The 17,887-nt window shown below is 45.9% G+C and overlaps 1 protein-coding gene across 1 annotated transcript; it reads right to left on the reverse strand.

Moving 5' to 3' along the window:
- Window positions 1–73: 73 nt before the first annotated feature.
- LOC141206884 (troponin C, slow skeletal and cardiac muscles-like) lies at window positions 74–14,121 on the reverse strand (the record flags this gene model as incomplete). The annotated part of the gene is made up of 5 exons (XM_073664253.1): window positions 14,008–14,121; window positions 6,929–6,959; window positions 6,225–6,371; window positions 5,387–5,501; window positions 74–210 (listed from the first exon to the last, which is right to left on the reverse strand). Coding segments are annotated over exons 1-5 (454 nt in total), but the record flags the coding sequence as incomplete, so codon positions are not given.
- Between the last annotated feature and the right edge of the window lie 3,766 nt (window positions 14,122–17,887).

Raw genomic sequence — 17,887 nt, forward strand, 5'->3', positions numbered from 1 at the left:
GACAAAAGATGAATAGTTGAGGTTCCGTGTATCGCGATATGGCGACTATCTCCGGCTCCTGACGTGAACTCACCATCATAATCGATTTTGCCGTCGTTGTTTTTGTCGCCGTCTTTCATCAGCTCCTCGATATCGTCTTCGGTTATGGTCTCGCCAGTCGCTTGCAGCATGTTCTTCAGCTCCTCCAGGTCGATGTATCCGTCAGCATTTCTGCAGAGATGTAAAGTACCGGAAATATCTATGTGTTCCTGCTGCCATCATGCCTTGGAAAGGAACAACTGCCCAAAGTTCTGCCCCTAATGTCATACAATGTTGTGGGACTTCATAGATACTTTGTAATTTTTTACTTTCCTAACTCCACTCACATCCAGAGCTGCAGCAATTGTATCTCTAGTCTCCAGCTAGGGCTCAGTCTGCTGATCTGTGCTGCTGCCCCCTGCTGGTCCTTGGCCTGTAGAGCACAACCTGCTGCTTTGTGCTGCACTTTGTGGGATCTCAGACCTTCAGAGAGTGATTGCCAGCATAGTGCATGAAAGAGCAGAATTTAGACTGCAGCTCTGGATGTATCTGGAATATAAGAACTTCAAATGCAGCTCTGGATGTGACTGGAGTACATGATCTGTGAGCACAAAGGCTGATGTGACCTGAAGAAATGAACAAGGAATGCAGCTCTGAATGTGACTGAAACATACAAATTGTGAATGCAGCTCTGGGTAAGTGTGTGATTTGTTGCTGCAGATCAGGAAGTGACACATAAATACTCTGAATGCAGCTCTGGATGTGATAGGAGTAAAATAACTGTGACTGCGACAAATAATTATGAATGCAGCTCTGATGTACAATGCAAAGTTATATTGTGGTACTGTGTTAGCCAGAAAAATCGATATAAATACTTGTATGCCAAAAATGACAAAAGTATTCTTGGGGTGATACCTTTATTGGCTAACCAGGAAATATATATGCAAGCTTTCAGAGCACAGAGGCTCCTTCTTCAGGCGAGATTACAAATGAATTCATAAGACAAAAGGCACAGCATTGGAGAGATGTTACAACAAGACATTTGTTCATGAGGTGTAAGTTGTGATGCCTCCTACAGATAAGTTAGGTAGAGCAAATTAGTTTTTTTTTGTTGCAAAATGAGAGGCCTTGGGAATGTTTAATTATCTGGAGGTGTGAACTGTGTCCATGTAGTGAGTCATAATCCCAGGTGTTATATTTAGTCCTGTTGTCAGTGAATTGAACATCCTTGTCAATTTGAATTCCCAAATTTTTCTTTCTCTGTTGCCCTTGAAGTGACCTTTTAGTATTAAAACTTTTAGATCTTTCATACAGTGTCTCCGGCCACAGAAATGTTTTCCCACAGGTGTGTCCAGTTCATTCTTAATTGTGTGTCTGTGTAAATTCATTCTCGTTTGCAGCCTTTGCATCGTTTCTCCAATATAAACTCCTTCCGTGCACCTTGTACATTGTATCGTGTCACCACCCTGGAGGATGTACATGAAAAGACATCCATGATTTTGTAGTCCTGATTTGTGTTGGGTATACAGACTGTATTTGATGGTGATATCTGGGTACAAGTTTTGCATTTATTATTTTACATGGGAATGTGCCCGTCACTGATTGTGATCAGAGGACACTTCTGACAAGGAGATTCCTTAAGTTAGGGGGCTGTTTGTAGGAGAGAAGTGGTAGTTCTGGGAATATTTCTTTCAGTTTGTGGTCTCTGTGGAATATGGGTTGGAGATCAGCACCAATCTTCCTTAGGATGTTCATGTGGGGGTTGTATGTGACCACAAGAGGCGCCTGTTCTTATCCTCCCTCTGTCTATAATCCAGGAGGCCGCTTCTTGGTATCCTTGTAGCTCTGTGAATTTGTTCATCTATTACCAGTGGATGGGATCCTTCTTGTAGGAATGTATTCCTCAGTGATAGCAGCTGCAGTTTTCTATCCTTGCTGTCTGAACAGATTCCAATGTATCTCAGAGCCTGACTGTAGATGATGGATTTTTTTGTGCGTCTTGGATGAAAGCTGTTCCATCTAAGATATGCCGGACGTCCTGTGGGCTTATGGTAAATTGAGGTTTGTATGGTGTCGTGTCCAGAAAATGTATTTGGGATTTTGAGAAGTTGAGGTTAGCTTGATGGTTGGGTGGAACCTGTTGAAGTTATCGTGGAAGGTCAGCAGATCATCTTTTGAGCCTGTCCAGATTATTAGCAGATCATCAATGTAGCGGAAGTATGCTAGGGGTTTAATAGAGCAAGATGACAAAAACCCCTCCTCTAGTTTAGCCATAAATAGGTTAGCATATTGTGGGGACATTTTGCTTCCCATGGCGCTGCCCATACATTGTTGGTATAAATTGTTCCCAAAGGAGAAATAATTGTGCTGGAGCACAACCCTGATGAATTGCAGAGTTGGTTCTGTGGCCAGATTGTTTTTTGTAGGAAATGTCTGCATGCTGCAATCCCATCCTCATGAGGAATGTTGGAGTAGAGAGACTCTACATCCATGGCGGCTAGTATTGTGTCCTCCGGAAGTGGGCCGAGAGCTGACAGTTTGCAGAGGCTATCCGTGGTGTCCTGGATATAGCTGGGTGTGCGTCTCACCAGGGGTTTCAGAATGTTCTCCACCCAGCCGGAGATATTTTCCGTTAATGTCCCAATGCCAGAAATGATTGGCCTCCTAGGATTACCTCCTTTATGTATTTTAGGTAACATGTAGAAGGTACCTGTTTGGGGATTGTCTGGTATTAGTTCCAGTAGTGAGGATGAAGTAGAATCAAACCCATTGATGATATGTGTTAGTTCCTCTGTGTATTTTTTGGTGGGATCTTCCTGAAGTGGAGTGTAGTATTTTATATCCAAGAGTTGTCTGTGTGCTTCTTGGATGTAATCTGACATGTCCATAATGACTACAGCTCCTCCTTTGTCTGCTGGTTTGATAATGATATTGTTATTTGCTTTTAAAGACTGTATGGCTTTTCTTTCCTCCATACTGATATTGTGCGGCACTTTGTGGCGTCTGTCAGAAATGTCAGATTTAACTTTTTTACGGAAACAGTCTACATAGTGATCCAGAGTTTGGCTGTGCCCAGGTTGTGGGGTCCAGTCTGCCCTCTTTTTCTTTTTTGATGTGTTGTTCAGATTATCTTGTGGTGTGATATCAACCATAAAGCTCACCCTCAACTTCTCATGACCATATACATCAAAGACAACACCGTACAAACATCGATTTACCATAAGCCCACAGGACGTCCGGCATATCTTAGATGGAACAGCTTTCATCCAAGACGCACAAAAAAATCCATCATCTACAGTCAGGCTCTGAGATACATTGGAATCTGTTCAGACAGCAAGGATAGAAAACTGCAGCTGCTATCACTGAGGAATACATTCCTACAAGAAGGATCCCATCCACTGGTAATAGATGAACAGATCCAAGAAGCGGCCTCCTGGATTATAGACAGAGGGAGGATAAGAACAGGCGCCTCTTGTGGTCACATACAACCCCCACATGAACATCCTAAGGAAGATTGGTGCTGATCTCCAACCCATATTCCACAGAGACCACAAACTGAAAGAAATATTCCCAGAACTACCACTTCTCTCCTACAAACAGCCCCCTAACTTAAGGAATCTCCTTGTCAGAAGTGTCCTCTGATCACAATCAGTGACGGGCACATTCCCATGTAAAATAATAAATGCAAAACTTGTACCCAGATATCACCATCAAATACAGTCTGTATACCCAACACAAATCAGGACTACAAAATCATGGATGTCTTTTCATGTACATCCTCCAATGTGGTGACACGATACAATGTACAAGGTGCACGGAAGGAGTTTATATTGGAGAAACGATGCAAAGGCTGCAAACGAGAATGAATTTACACAGACACACAATTAAGAATGAACTGGACACACCTGTGGGAAAACATTTCTGTGGCCGGGGACACTGTATGAAAGATCTAAAAGTTTTAATACTAAAAAGGTCACTTCAAGGGCAACAGAGAAAGAAAAATTTGGGAATTCAAATTGACAAGGATGTTCAATTCACTGACAACAGGACTAAATATAACACCTGGGATTATGACTCACTACATGGACACAGTTCACACCTCCAGATAATTAAACATTCCCAAGGCCTCTCATTTTGCAACAAAAAAAAACTAATTTGCTCTCCCTAACTTATCTGTAGGAGGCATCACAACTTACACCTCATGAACAAATGTCTTGTTGTAACATCTCTCCAATGCTGTGCCTTTTGTCTTATGAATTCATTTGTAATCTCGCCTGAAGAAGGAGCCTCTGTGCTCTGAAAGCTTGCATATATATATATTTCCTGGTTAGCCAATAAAGGTATCACCCCAAGAATACTTTTGTCATTTTTGGCATACAAGTATTTATATGAATGCAGCTCTAAATGTAACATGTTAATACAGCTCTGGATGTGATTGGAGCTTGTGTTTCTGCAGGTGGCTGGAATATAAGATTTGCAAATAATGCTCTTGGTGTAACTGAAACAACTGTGACTGCAGCTCTGGATGTGACTAGAGTCTGATTTCTAAATGCAAAGACAGATGTGACCTGGATGAAAGAATAAATGCAGCTCTATGGTGGTGTTCACACACAGCGGTCATGCTGAGGCTTTTAAGCACGCGAGTCCTGTGCCGCTGCAGTCTTTCTATGGTTTCCCTGCACAATCACTTAATCTTGCTGGGAAACAGCTGTCACATGCAGGACCGCAGCGGTTCAGGGCTGTCGTGGGTTAAAAGCTGCAGCATGACTGCTGAGTGTGAACACAACCTAAATGTGACTGAAACATACAAACTGTGAATGCAGCTCCACATGTGTGCGATTGTTGATGCAGCTTTGGATGTGACTGGAGTATATCAGCCCAAACTGACAGTATAAGTTAAGCACATGGCTGTGCAGGGGATACGATATACCTCCCAACCATCCGGGACCAGCGCCGCAGTCCTGAATGTGGGAAGGTCGGGGGAAAGTCTTCAGAACACGGACACAATAGAATATCAGGTGATTGACAGCGCTGCTCGACTGGAGAGAGCTCTGTCTGCAGAGAAATCTAAAGCAGGCAGTGCTATCAATCACTAGTGAGGGAGGCGGGGACATGCAAAACCAGTGGACAGAACAGTGCCTTGAGCCTCTTGGTCACGCCCAGGGTGCACTGAGCACCTAATTAGCATGTTTGATTAAACTTTACTTTCTGCAGAGGAGGCAGCGGTTACTAATGGAGCGATATTTATGGGGGGGTGATATCCCCTACAAGGCTTTGCGCTTACTTTGGACTGAGACACTCCCTTTAATGATGATGATTTTGCTGGAGATTGAGCTCCTTATGTCTTAAAGGGCATCTGATCACTCACTTGTCAAACATGCGGAACAGATCTGACAGCTCCTCCTCGGATTTCCCTTTACTGTCGTCTTTCATGCACCGAACCATCATGACCAGAAACTCATCGAAGTCCACAGTGCCGCTGCCTGGAAGATGGAAACACCAGCGATGAACGTCATCCAGCGGCAAAGAGATATCTGCAAGCTGTGGCGCTCCCGTGCTCCAGAACTACAACTCCCACCAAGCCCCCTCACATGCAGTATGGTGAGAATTGTAGTTTTTCTACAGCTGGAGAGCGACAAGTTGGACTCTTGTCCATTAACAGGAGCCAGTGCAGCGAGCAGCGGCCACAGCAGAATTTTACTTTGTTAAATGTAACAGGTCGTCCACTAAAATCATTACATTCTTACACTTTGTAGTTAATGTTTGAGCAGATTTTTTGATTTAATCATTGTCCAGGGGCGGAGATATCATTGGTGCAACAGGGGCCCAAGAGGTCAGGGGGCCACTACCTCCTCCAATTGTGCATTATGAGGAGCTATTGGACTGAAAGTACCCATATATTGCTCTTGCACAGGGGCCTCTTCTGTCTGTTTCCACCAGTGCTCCATTCACACCCAGAGCTGCAGTCACAGTTGTGCTGTCAGTGCTTTGCTGCCCCCTGGTGGTTCTGTGTCTGAGCAGCTGCCATGCTGTGCTGAGCTGAGTGATGCTGTTTCTGCTCATGCAGCAGAACTATGATTGCAGCTCTGGATGGGACTGGAGCATAAGATCTGATGTTGATATTCCTGCAGTCTCTGCTTATATGTAATCTATAGAATGATACCTGGAGCAGACACAACAATAAGTGGCGTCAGTACAACTCTCACCATCCTCATCCACCTCGTCTATCATCTCCTGCAGCTCCTCGGGGGTGGGGTTCTGTCCCAGCATTCTCATCACTTTGCCCAGCTCCTTTGTGCTGATGCATCCGTCCTCCGCATCTTGGACGAAAATATCGAAAGCTGCTCTGAATTCTGGGGAAAAAAAAAAGTCAAAAACTTTCTGAAACTGTAAATTCCAAATGATATCATTCTTAGCGAGTTATTGGAATATTGTGGAGTATTTCCAGGACAGGATGAATTCTACAACTGTTTATCTGCTGATTTTCCCAAAAGACTCCTGCCAACTTCTTATCTGTGTCTGTTACCAACAGAGTGACAGGAAGTGTTATCATGGGGACACAGGCACAGCAGCTCTTCTAATCGGAAGTGGTGAATTCTATTTCTGTGTTCTAATTCCCCACTAATTTTAAGGCCTTCGCTGAGGGTTTGTTACTTTTGCATCCAATCTAAATAATCCCCTGACACGTAAACTCCCTGATCTCTGGACTGATACATTGTAACAAAGTATCAGGATCAGAGAGATTTGTGCTGCTGATGTGTTTATCGCACAGAGGATTGTGTGGACTGGATACAAGTGTAACAAACCCTCAGCTGTGAGACGTTTAAGGATCGGGATCGGAGTTCAGCTCCTCAGGAAGCAAAACATTTACAGATATGACATTAACTGTCTAGATTATTTGGAAATTTACCGTTTTTTTGCTCGTCTGTAAGTTGTTCAACCTGAAAATAAAAAAAAAGATGCGGAAATAAGAGAGGAAAAGACAATTATTAGGAGGCGCTGACCCAAACCGGTACAAAGCAACAAATCAGTTACTATGGAAAAATTGTAATGAGGCTTCTTATGGTCTGTGACGTCCATTGTAACAAACCCCCAGCTGTGCACAGGACTGGAGGGGATTTCTCCCATTCACAGATCTTAGAATAAATAATTGAATGTTTTATTTTTTTTCTTACAAGCGAAATACAGTTATGATAACGCAGCAGAGTCACAACAATGGAGCAATCCCCGCGCCCATCACTAAATATACCAAGTCCCATCAGGCCCTCAGCGGCCGCAGGATTATTTCTGGCTCAGTGATACGAACGCTGTAGGTCGAGACAAAAGCACTATGTTCCCAGCGCTGGCAGCGAATCCAGGAGCCGTTATCTCCTCATCCAGTAATAGCATCAAGAGGGGCCAAAATCCACCCCAAATATAGTCCTGAGCGCACATCACCTAATGTGGGGGAGACCAGAGGTGCAGACCCCAAAACTGACCAAACCCCACCTTTCTGAGGTCTGGTGATGGATAAGCAGCATTCTCAGTGATGTCACCGCTGATCTCTGGTGATGGATAGGCGGCATTCTCAGTGATGGCACCGCTGATCTCTAGTGATGGATAGGCGGCATTCTCAGTGATGGCACCGCTGATCTCTGGTGATGGATAAGCGGCATTCTCAGTGATGTCACCGCTGATCTCTGGTGATGGATAGGCGGCATTCTCAGTGATGGCACCGCTGATCTCTGGTGATGGATAGGCGGCATTCTCAGTGATGTCACCGCTGATCTCTAGTGATGGATAGGCGGCATTCTCAGTGATGTCACCGCTGAGCTCTAGTGATGGATAGGAGGCATTCTCAGTGATGTCACCGCTGATCTCTGGTGATGGATAGGCGGCATTCTCAGTGATGTCACCGCTGATCTCTAGTGATGGATAGGAGGCATTCTCAGTGATGTCACCGCTGATCTCTAGTGATGGATAGGAGGCATTCTCAGTGATGTCACCGCTGATCTCTAGTGATGGATAGGAGGCATTCTCAGTGATGTCACCGCTGATCTCTAGTGATGGATAGGAGGCATTCTCAGTGATGGCACCGCTGATCTCTAGTGATGGATAGGCGGCATTCTCAGTGATGGCACCGCTGATCTCTGGTGATGGATAAGCGGCATTCTCAGTGATGTCACCGCTGATCTCTGGTGATGGATAGGCGGCATTCTCAGTGATGGCACCGCTGATCTCTGGTGATGGATAGGCGGCATTCTCAGTGATGTCACCGCTGATCTCTAGTGATGGATAGGCGGCATTCTCAGTGATGTCACCGCTGAGCTCTAGTGATGGATAGGAGGCATTCTCAGTGATGTCACCGCTGATCTCTGGTGATGGATAGGCGGCATTCTCAGTGATGTCACCGCTGATCTCTGGTGATGGATAGGCGGCATTCTCAGTGATGTCACCGCTGATCTCTAGTGATGGATAGGAGGCATTCTCAGTGATGTCACCGCTGATCTCTAGTGATGGATAGGAGGCATTCTCAGTGATGTCACCTCTGATCTCTAGTGATGGATAGGCGGCATTCTCAGTGATGTCACCGCTGATCTCTAGTGATGGATAGGAGGCATTCTCAGTGATGTCACCGCTGATCTCTAGTGATGGATAGGAGGCATTCTCAGTGGTGTCACCGCTGATCTCTGGTGATGGATAGGCGGCATTCTCAGTGATGTCACCGCTGATCTCTAGTGATGGATAGGAGGCATTCTCAGTGATGTCACCGCTGATCTCTAGTGATGGATAGGAGGCATTCTCAGTGATATCACCGCTGATCTCTAGTGATGGATAGGCGGCATTCTCAGTGATGTCACCGCTGATCTCTGGTGATGGATAGGAGGCATTCTCAGTGATGTCACCGCTGATCTCTGGTGATGGATAGGAGGCATTCTCAGTGATGTCACCGCTAATCTCTGGTGATGGATAGGCGGCATTCTCAGTGATGGCACCGCTGATCTCTAGTGATGGATAGGCGGCATTCTCAGTGATGTCACCGCTGATCTCTAGTGATGGATAGGAGGCATTCTCAGTGATGTCACCGCTGATCTCTAGTGATGGATAGGCGGCATTCTCAGTGATGTCACCGCTGATCTCTGGTGATGGATAGGAGGCATTCTCAGTGATGTCACCGCTGATCTCTGGTGATGGATAGGAGGCATTCTCAGTGATGTCACCGCTGATCTCTAGTGATGGATAGGCGGCATTCTCAGTGATGTCACCGCTGATCTCTGGTGATGGATAGGCGGCATTCTCAGTGATGTCACCGCTGATCTCTAGTGATGGATAGGCGGCATTCTCAGTGATGTCACCGCTGATCTCTAGTGATGGATAGGCGGCATTCTCAGTGATGTCACCGCTGATCTCTAGTGATGGATAGGAGGCATTCTCAGTGATGTCACCGCTGATCTCTGGTGATGGATAGGCGGCATTCTCAGTGATGTCACCGCTGATCTCTGGTGATGGATAGGCGGCATTCTCAGTGATGTCACCGCTGATCTCTGGTGATGGATAGGAGGCATTCTCAGTGATGTCACCGCTGATCTCTGGTGATGGATAGGAGGCATTCTCAGTGATGTCACCGCTAATCTCTGGTGATGGATAGGCGGCATTCTCAGTGATGTCACAGCTGATCTCTGGTGATGGATAGGCGGCATTCTCAGTGATGTCACCGCTGATCTCTAGTGATGGATAGGAGGCATTCTCAGTGATGTCACCGCTGATCTCTAGTGATGGATAGGCGGCATTCTCAGTGATGTCACCGCTGATCTCTGGTGATGGATAGGAGGCATTCTCAGTGATGTCACCGCTGATCTCTAGTGATGGATAGGCGGCATTCTCAGTGATGTCACCGCTGATCTCTGGTGATGGATAGGAGGCATTCTCAGTGATGTCACCGCTAATCTCTGGTGATGGATAGGAGGCATTCTCAGTGATGTCACCGCTAATCTCTGGTGATGGATAGGAGGCATTCTCAGTGATGTCACCGCTAATCTCTGGTGATGGATAGGCGGCATTCTCAGTGATGGCACCGCTGATCTCTGGTGATGGATAGGCGGCATTCTCAGTGATGTCACCGCTGATCTCTGGTGATGGATAGGCGGCATTCTCAGTGATGTCACCGCTGATCTCTGGTGATGGATAGGAGGCATTCTCAGTGATGTCACCGCTGATCTCTGGTGATGGATAGGCGGCATTCTCAGTGATGTCACCGCTGATCTCTGGTGATGGATAGGAGGCATTCTCAGTGATGTCACCGCTGATCTCTGGTGATGGATAGGCGGCATTCTCAGTGATGTCACCTCTGATCTCTGGTGATGGATAGGCGACATTCTCAGTGATGTCACCGCTGATCTCTGGTGATGGATAGGCGGCATTCTCAGTGATGTCACCTCTGATCTCTAGTGATGGATAGGCGGCATTCTCAGTGATGTCACCGCTGATCTCTAGTGATGGATAGGCGGCATTCTCAGTGATGTCACCGCTGATCTCTAGTGATGGATAGGAGGCATTCTCAGTGATGTCACCTCTGATCTCTGGTGATGGATAGGCGGCATTCTCAGTGATGTCACCTCTGATCTCTGGTGATGGATAGGAGGCATTCTCAGTGATGTCACCTCTGATCTCTGGTGATGGATAGGCGGCATTCTCAGTGATGTCACCGCTGATCTCTAGGGATGGATAGGCGGCATTCTCAGTGATGTCACCGCTGATCTCTGGTGATGGATAGGCGGCATTCTCAGTGATGTCACCGCTGATCTCTGGTGATGGATAGGCGGCATTCTCAGTGATGTCACCGCTGATCTCTGGTGATGGATAGGCGGCATTCTCAGTGATGTCACCGCTGATCTCTAGTGATGGATAGGCGGCATTCTCAGTGATGTCACCGCTGATCTCTGGTGATGGATAGGCGCCATTCTCAGTGATGTCACCTCTGATCTCTGGTGATGGATAGGAGGCATTCTCAGTGATGTCACCGCTGATCTCTGGTGATGGATAGGAGGCATTCTCAGTGATGTCACCGCTGATCTCTGGTGATGGATAGGCGGCATTCTCAGTGATGTCACCGCTGATCTCTGGTGATGGATAGGCGGCATTCTCAGTGATGTCACCGCTGATCTCTAGTGATGGATAGGCGGCATTCTCAGTGATGTCACCGCTGATCTCTAGTGATGGATAGGCGGCATTCTCAGTGATGTCACTGCTGATCTCTAGTGATGGATAGGCGGCATTCTCAGTGATGTCACCGCTGATCTCTGGTGATGGATAGGCGGCATTCTCAGTGATGTCACCGCTGATCTCTGGTGATGGATAGGCGGCATTCTCAGTGATGTCACCGCTGATCTCTGGTGATGGATAGGCGGCATTCTCAGTGATGTCACCGCTGATCTCTGGTGATGGATAGGCGGCATTCTCAGTGATGTCACCGCTGATCTCTAGTGATGGATAGGCGGCATTCTCAGTGATGTCACCGCTGATCTCTGGTGATGGATAGGCGGCATTCTCAGTGATGTCACCGCTGATCTCTAGTGATGGATAGGCGGCATTCTCAGTGATGTCACCGCTGATCTCTGGTGATGGATAGGCGGCATTCTCAGTGATGTCACCGCTGATCTCTAGTGATGGATAGGCGGCATTCTCAGTGATGTCACCGCTGATCTCTGGTGATGGATAGGCGGCATTCTCAGTGATGTCACCGCTGATCTCTAGTGATGGATAGGAGGCATTCTCAGTGATGTCACCGCTGATCTCTAGTGATGGATAGGAGGCATTCTCAGTGATGTCACCGCTGATCTCTAGTGATGGATAGGCGGCATTCTCAGTGATGTCACCGCTGATCTCTGGTGATGGATAGGCGGCATTCTCAGTGATGTCACCGCTGATCTCTGGTGATGGATAGGCGGCATTCTCAGTGATGTCACCGCTGATCTCTGGTGATGGATAGGCGGCATTCTCAGTGATGTCACCGCTGATCTCTGGTGATGGATAGGCGGCATTCTCAGTGATGTCACCTCTGATCTCTAGTGATAGATAGGCGGCATTCTCAGTGATGTCACCGCTGATCTCTGAGGTCACTCTGCAGGTAGGTAAGGCTTAATCATGAAGTGGAGAATATTCCCTTTTTGGAAATCAAAGCTGAGTGAAAATATTTCCCATAATCCTCAGTGGTATATTTCGGGCTGTGCGGTGGGAGGGGGTTTCTGTAGAATAGACAGGTGGGTGATAATCTCCATTGTCTGCAGTAATGTTACTATATATAGTGATCGGATCACGCGACCTCGGGGCAGAGATTCGAGGACACATTCTGGGGATTAGGACGATCCCTGTGATGTCGGCTCCTCTGCACCGTGCAATGGTCAGGTCTGTAGATTCAGCGCCGCACACCTCCCACCGCTCTGCCCATCCCTCCTACTGAACGCTTATGGCTCAGGCTCTACATTACGATCCTTATACAGGTCCTGGAGCTGCAGGGACTTCTCCTGATTATAGGACCAGGGACAAAACTACAAGTTTATCGAGTGCAGAAAATCTCAAAAGTAATAGATTGTAGTCTCCTGTCCTACAGTCTCCTCCCCCAGTAATGGCTGATAACAGGGAGTAATAGATTGTAGTCTCCTGTCCTACAGTCACCTCCCCCAGTAATGGCTGATAACAGGGAGTAATAGATTGTAGTCTCCTGTCCTACAGTCACCTCCCCCAGTAATGGCTGATAACAGGGAGTAATAGATTGTAGTCTCCTGTCCTACAGTCACCTCCCCCAGTAATGGCTGATAACAGGGAGTAATAGATTGTAGTCTCCTGTCCTACAGTCACCTCCCCCAGTAATGGCTGATAACAGGGAGTAATAGATTGTAGTCTCCTGTCCTACAGTCCCCTCCCCCAGTAATGGCTGATAACAGGGAGTAATAGATTGTAGTCTCCTGTCCTACAGTCACCTCCCCCAGTAATGGCTGATAACAGGGAGTAATAGATTGTAGTCTCCTGTCCTACAGTCACCTCCTCCAGTAATGGCTGATAACAGGGAGTAATAGATTGTAGTCTCCTGTCCTACAGTCACCTCCCCCAGTAATGGCTGATAACAGGGAGTAATAGATTGTAGTCTCCTGTCCTACAGTCCCCTCCCCCAGTAATGGCTGATAACAGGGAGTAATAGATTGTAGTCTCCTGTCCTACAGTCTCCTCCCCAGTAATGGCTGATAACAGGGAGTAATAGATTGTAGTCTCCTGTCCTACAGTCTCCTCCCCCAGTAATGGCTGATAACAGGGAGTAATAGATTGTAGTCTCCTGTCCTACAGTCCCCTCCCCCAGTAATGGCTGATAACAGGGAGTAATAGATTGTAGTCTCCTGTCCTACAGTCTCCTCCTCCAGTAATGGCTGATAACAGGGAGTAATAGATTGTAGTCTCCTGTCCTACAGTCACCTCCTCCAGTAATGGCTGATAACAGGGAGTAATAGATTGTAGTCTCCTGTCCTACAGTCTCCTCCCCCAGTAATGGCTGATAGCAGGGAGTAATAGATTGCACTGGCCTGTCTCACAGTCTCTTTTCCCTAGCCCTCTGCCCAGTTTCAGTATCTCTCCTTGCTGTTGGTGATTGATAGTACTTGTCTTTATATCCAGTATAGCTGTAAACTTGTTCTGATCTGCTACTTGTTACAATTGTATCCAGTCCCTACAATCCTCTGAGACAATGGCATCTGCTGCTCAGATCTCTCCATCCTTAATAGTTTGCTACAATGTATCAGACTGGATTTCAGGCTGTTCAGTTCACAGAGGATCTAGACCTGATACAATGTAACAAACTCTCACCTGTGAGACGTCTTCTATCAGGATTGTGTTTAGGGTCTGGCTGTTAACATGCAGTTTACTTGCAGCAAGCAGAGATTTTGAAACTGATGAAGAATTGCAATGTGAACTGTGTCAGAGACTTCTTTGTGTCCCTGTCACATCCATACAGTCACTTACCGCTGCCTTGTAGATGTCGTCCATGATGGAGGAGGTTGTAGGGAGTGGAGCTGAGATGAATGTGGCAGCTTCAGATGTGAGCGGAGCTTATATGTGAGGGGGGATTGTATGAGGTCCCATCCCTGCGTCCGTCCCACCCTTATAGGGAACACATCAGGTGCCTATTTATACCCCAGCCAGGACACCGCTTTGTCCTCAGCTCGGGGGGCTCCTCACAATGGGCTTTGGTCCCCGTCTTCTGGCTGCGGTGTTTTCTCACGCTGTGTAACGTACCAGAACCAAAAATTGTGACGGAATCTAAAAAAAAAATCCTTAAATGAAGAGGAAATAATGTGTAACATCCGGAATCTCTCCGCTCCGGGCGTTCAGGTTATGTGGACACATTGTATCCGTATCCGTGACACATAGGGGGGATTAAATGGAAATGTTTGGAGTGGGGGTCAGATATTTTTCAGTCTCGGGGCAGGAGCTGGAAATCATGATTGGCGTAAGTCCACATCAATGTCCACATAGACGCACAATACCGCCACTGTTCAGACCAGGCAGATTGTGAATATCGCTGTGCTGCCATCAGAAGATGTTTTTTAAGAACATAAACATGAAATATGTTGGATAATATTTACCGATTTGTGTTCTGACAGTAATCGGCATTTTCCTGGCAAGTCTGCAATTTCTGACGCGGCCACCAGGTGGTGATGTAATTTATTTATTTTTATTTTATTTTATTTTACTCCCTTATATAGCCCCATTAATTCCACAGCACTTTACTGACATCATCATGTAACAAGTGTATCAGACACTAAATAATAGCAATAATGGGAAAAAAACTGCAAAAGACGTTCTGCTCCCTGTGCACTGACTTCCTGAGCAAGCAGGAAAAGTAAAACAGCAGTGTAAAGTATGGAGGAGGGACTCTGCAGCTGCTTGCACCTCAAATGAGACAAGAGGCTCACTTGCCCAGTGTCCAACAGATGATTTAGCTAAACTAAAATAACTGATCACAGCTATAGTTTAATAGAGCAAAGCTGCAGTGTAAAGCAAACTGAAGGATTTAATGCCGCAGTTGGAAAAGGAAGCAAATCTAAAATTCTCCCAGACTTCGATAATACGTCCTGGAAGCACTGATCATAGACATGTCCTGCAGAATCAGAAATAATAACGAGCCGGCAGTGGAGATCCAAGTGACCCAGAGGGGATGGACATTTTAAGACATTGACATCTACTAAGTTGTAATATGTCAAGTGTCCAGGAGGAGGCAGTGTAACCCAACCAGTATGAAAGAGGAAACTCAGGATCAGTAATGTATGTACACAGTGACTGCACCAGCAGAATAGTGAGTGCAGCTCTGGAGTATAATACAGGAGGTAACTCAGGATCAGTATAGGATCAGTAATGTAATGTATGTACACAGTGACTGCACCAGCAGAATAGGAGTGCAGCTCTGGAGTATAATACAGGACGTAAGTCAGGATCAGTAATGTAATGTATGTACACAGTGACTGCACCAGCAGGATAGTGAGTGCAGCTCTGGAGTATAATACAGGACGTAAGTCAGGATCAGTAATGTAATGTATGTACACAGTGACTGCACCAGCAGAATAGTGAGTGCAGCTCTGGAGTATAATACAGGATGTAACTCAGGATCAGTAATGTAATGTATGTACACAGTGACTGCACCCGCAGAATAGTGAGTGCAGCTCTGGAGTATAATACAGGATGTAACTCAGGATCAGTAATGTAATGTATGTACACAGTGACTGCACCTGCAGAATAGTGAGTGCAGCTCTGGAGTATAATACAGGATGTAACTCGGGATCAGTAATGTAATGTATGTGCACAGTGACTGCACCAGCAGAATAGTGAGTGCAGCTCTGGAGTATAATACAGGATGTAACTCAGGATCAGTAATGTAATGTATGTACACAGTGACTGCACCAGCAGAATAGTGAGTGCAGCTCTGAAGTATAATACAGGATGTAACTCAGGATCAGTAATGTAATGTATGTACACAGTGACTGCACCAGCAGAATAGTGAGTGCAGCTCTGGGGTATAATACAGGATGTAACTCAGGATCAGTAATGTAATGTATGTACATAGCGACTGCACCAGTAGAATAGTGAGTGCAGCTCTGGAGTATAATACAGGATGTAACTCAGGATCAGTAATGTAATGTATGTACACAGTGACAGCACCAGCAGAATAGTGAGTGCAGCTCTGGAGTATAATACAGGATGTAACTCAGGATCAGTAATGTATGTATACAGTGACTGCACCAGCAGAATAGTGAGCGCAGCTCTGGAGTATAATACAGGATGTAACTCAGGATCAGTAATGTAATGTATGTACACAGTGACTGCACCAGCAGAATAGTGAGTGCAGCTCTGGAGTATAATACAGGATGTAACTCAGGATCAGTAATGTATGTATACAGTGACTGCACCAGCAGAATAGTGAGCGCAGCTCTGGAGTATAATACAGGATGTAACTCAGGATCAGTAATGTAATGTATGTACACAGTGACTGCACCAGCAGAATAGTGAGTGCAGCTCTGGAGTATAATACAGGATGTAACTCAGGATCAGTAATGTATGTATACAGTGACTGCACCAGCAGAATAGTGAGCGCAGCTCTGGAGTATAATACAGGATGTAACTCAGGATCAGTAATGTATGTATACAGTGACTGCACCAGCAGAATAGTGAGTGCAGCTCTGGAGTATAATACAGGATGTAACTCAGGATCAGTAATGTAATGTATGTACACAGTGACTGCACCAGCAGAATAGTGAGTGCAGCTCTGGAGTATAATACAGGATGTAACTCAGGATGAGTAATGTAATGTATGTACACAGTGACTGCACCAGCAGAATAGTGAGTGCAGCTCTGGAGTATAATACAGGATGTAACTCAGGATCAGTAATGTAATGTATGTACACAGTGACTCCACCAGCAGAATAGTGAGTGCAGCTCTGGAGTATAATACAGGATGTAACTCAGGATCAGTAATGTAATGTATGTACACAGTGACTGCACCAGCAGAATAGTGAGTGCAGCTCTGGAGTATAATACAGGAGGTAACTCAGGATCAGTAATGTAATGTATATACACAGTGACTGCACCAGCAGAATAGTGAGTGCAGCTCTGGAGTATAATACAGGAGGTAACTCAGGATCAGTAATGTAATGTATGTACACAGTGACTGCAGCAGCAGAATAGTGAGTGCAGCTCTGGAGTATAATACAGGATGTAATTCAGGATCAGTAATGTAATGTATGTACACAGTGACTGCAACAGCAGAATAGTGAGTGCAGCTCTGGAGTATAATACAGGATGTAACTCAGGATCAGTAATGTAATGTATGTACACAGTGACTGCACCAGCAGAATAGTGAGTGCAGCTCTGGAGTATAATACAGGATGTAATTCAGGATCAGTAATGTAATGTATGTACACAGTGACTGCACCAGCAGAATAATGAGTGCAGCTCTGGAGTATAATACTGGATGTAACTCAGGATCAGTAATGTATGTACACAGTGACTGCACCAGCAGAATAGTGAGTGCAGCTCTGGAGTATAATACAGGAGGTAACTCAGGATCAGTAATGTAATGTATGTACACAGTGACTGCACCAGCGGAATAGTGAGTGCAGCTCTGGAGTATAATACAGGAGGTAACTCAGGATCAGTAATGTAATGTATGTACACAGTGACTGCACCAGCAGAATAGTGAGTCCAGCTCTGGAGTATAATACAGGAGGTAACTCAGGATCAGTAATGTAATGTACACAATGACTGCACCAGCAGAATAGTGAGTGCAGCTCTGGAGTATAATACAGGATGTAACTCAGGATCAGTAATGTAATGTATGTACACAGTGACT

The sequence above is a fragment of the Phyllobates terribilis genome, unplaced genomic scaffold, assembly GCF_046119375.1.
Source record: "Phyllobates terribilis strain yellow unplaced genomic scaffold, ASM4611937v1 Scaffold_143__1_contigs__length_4665640, whole genome shotgun sequence".
Taxonomy (NCBI): domain Eukaryota; kingdom Metazoa; phylum Chordata; class Amphibia; order Anura; family Dendrobatidae; genus Phyllobates; species Phyllobates terribilis.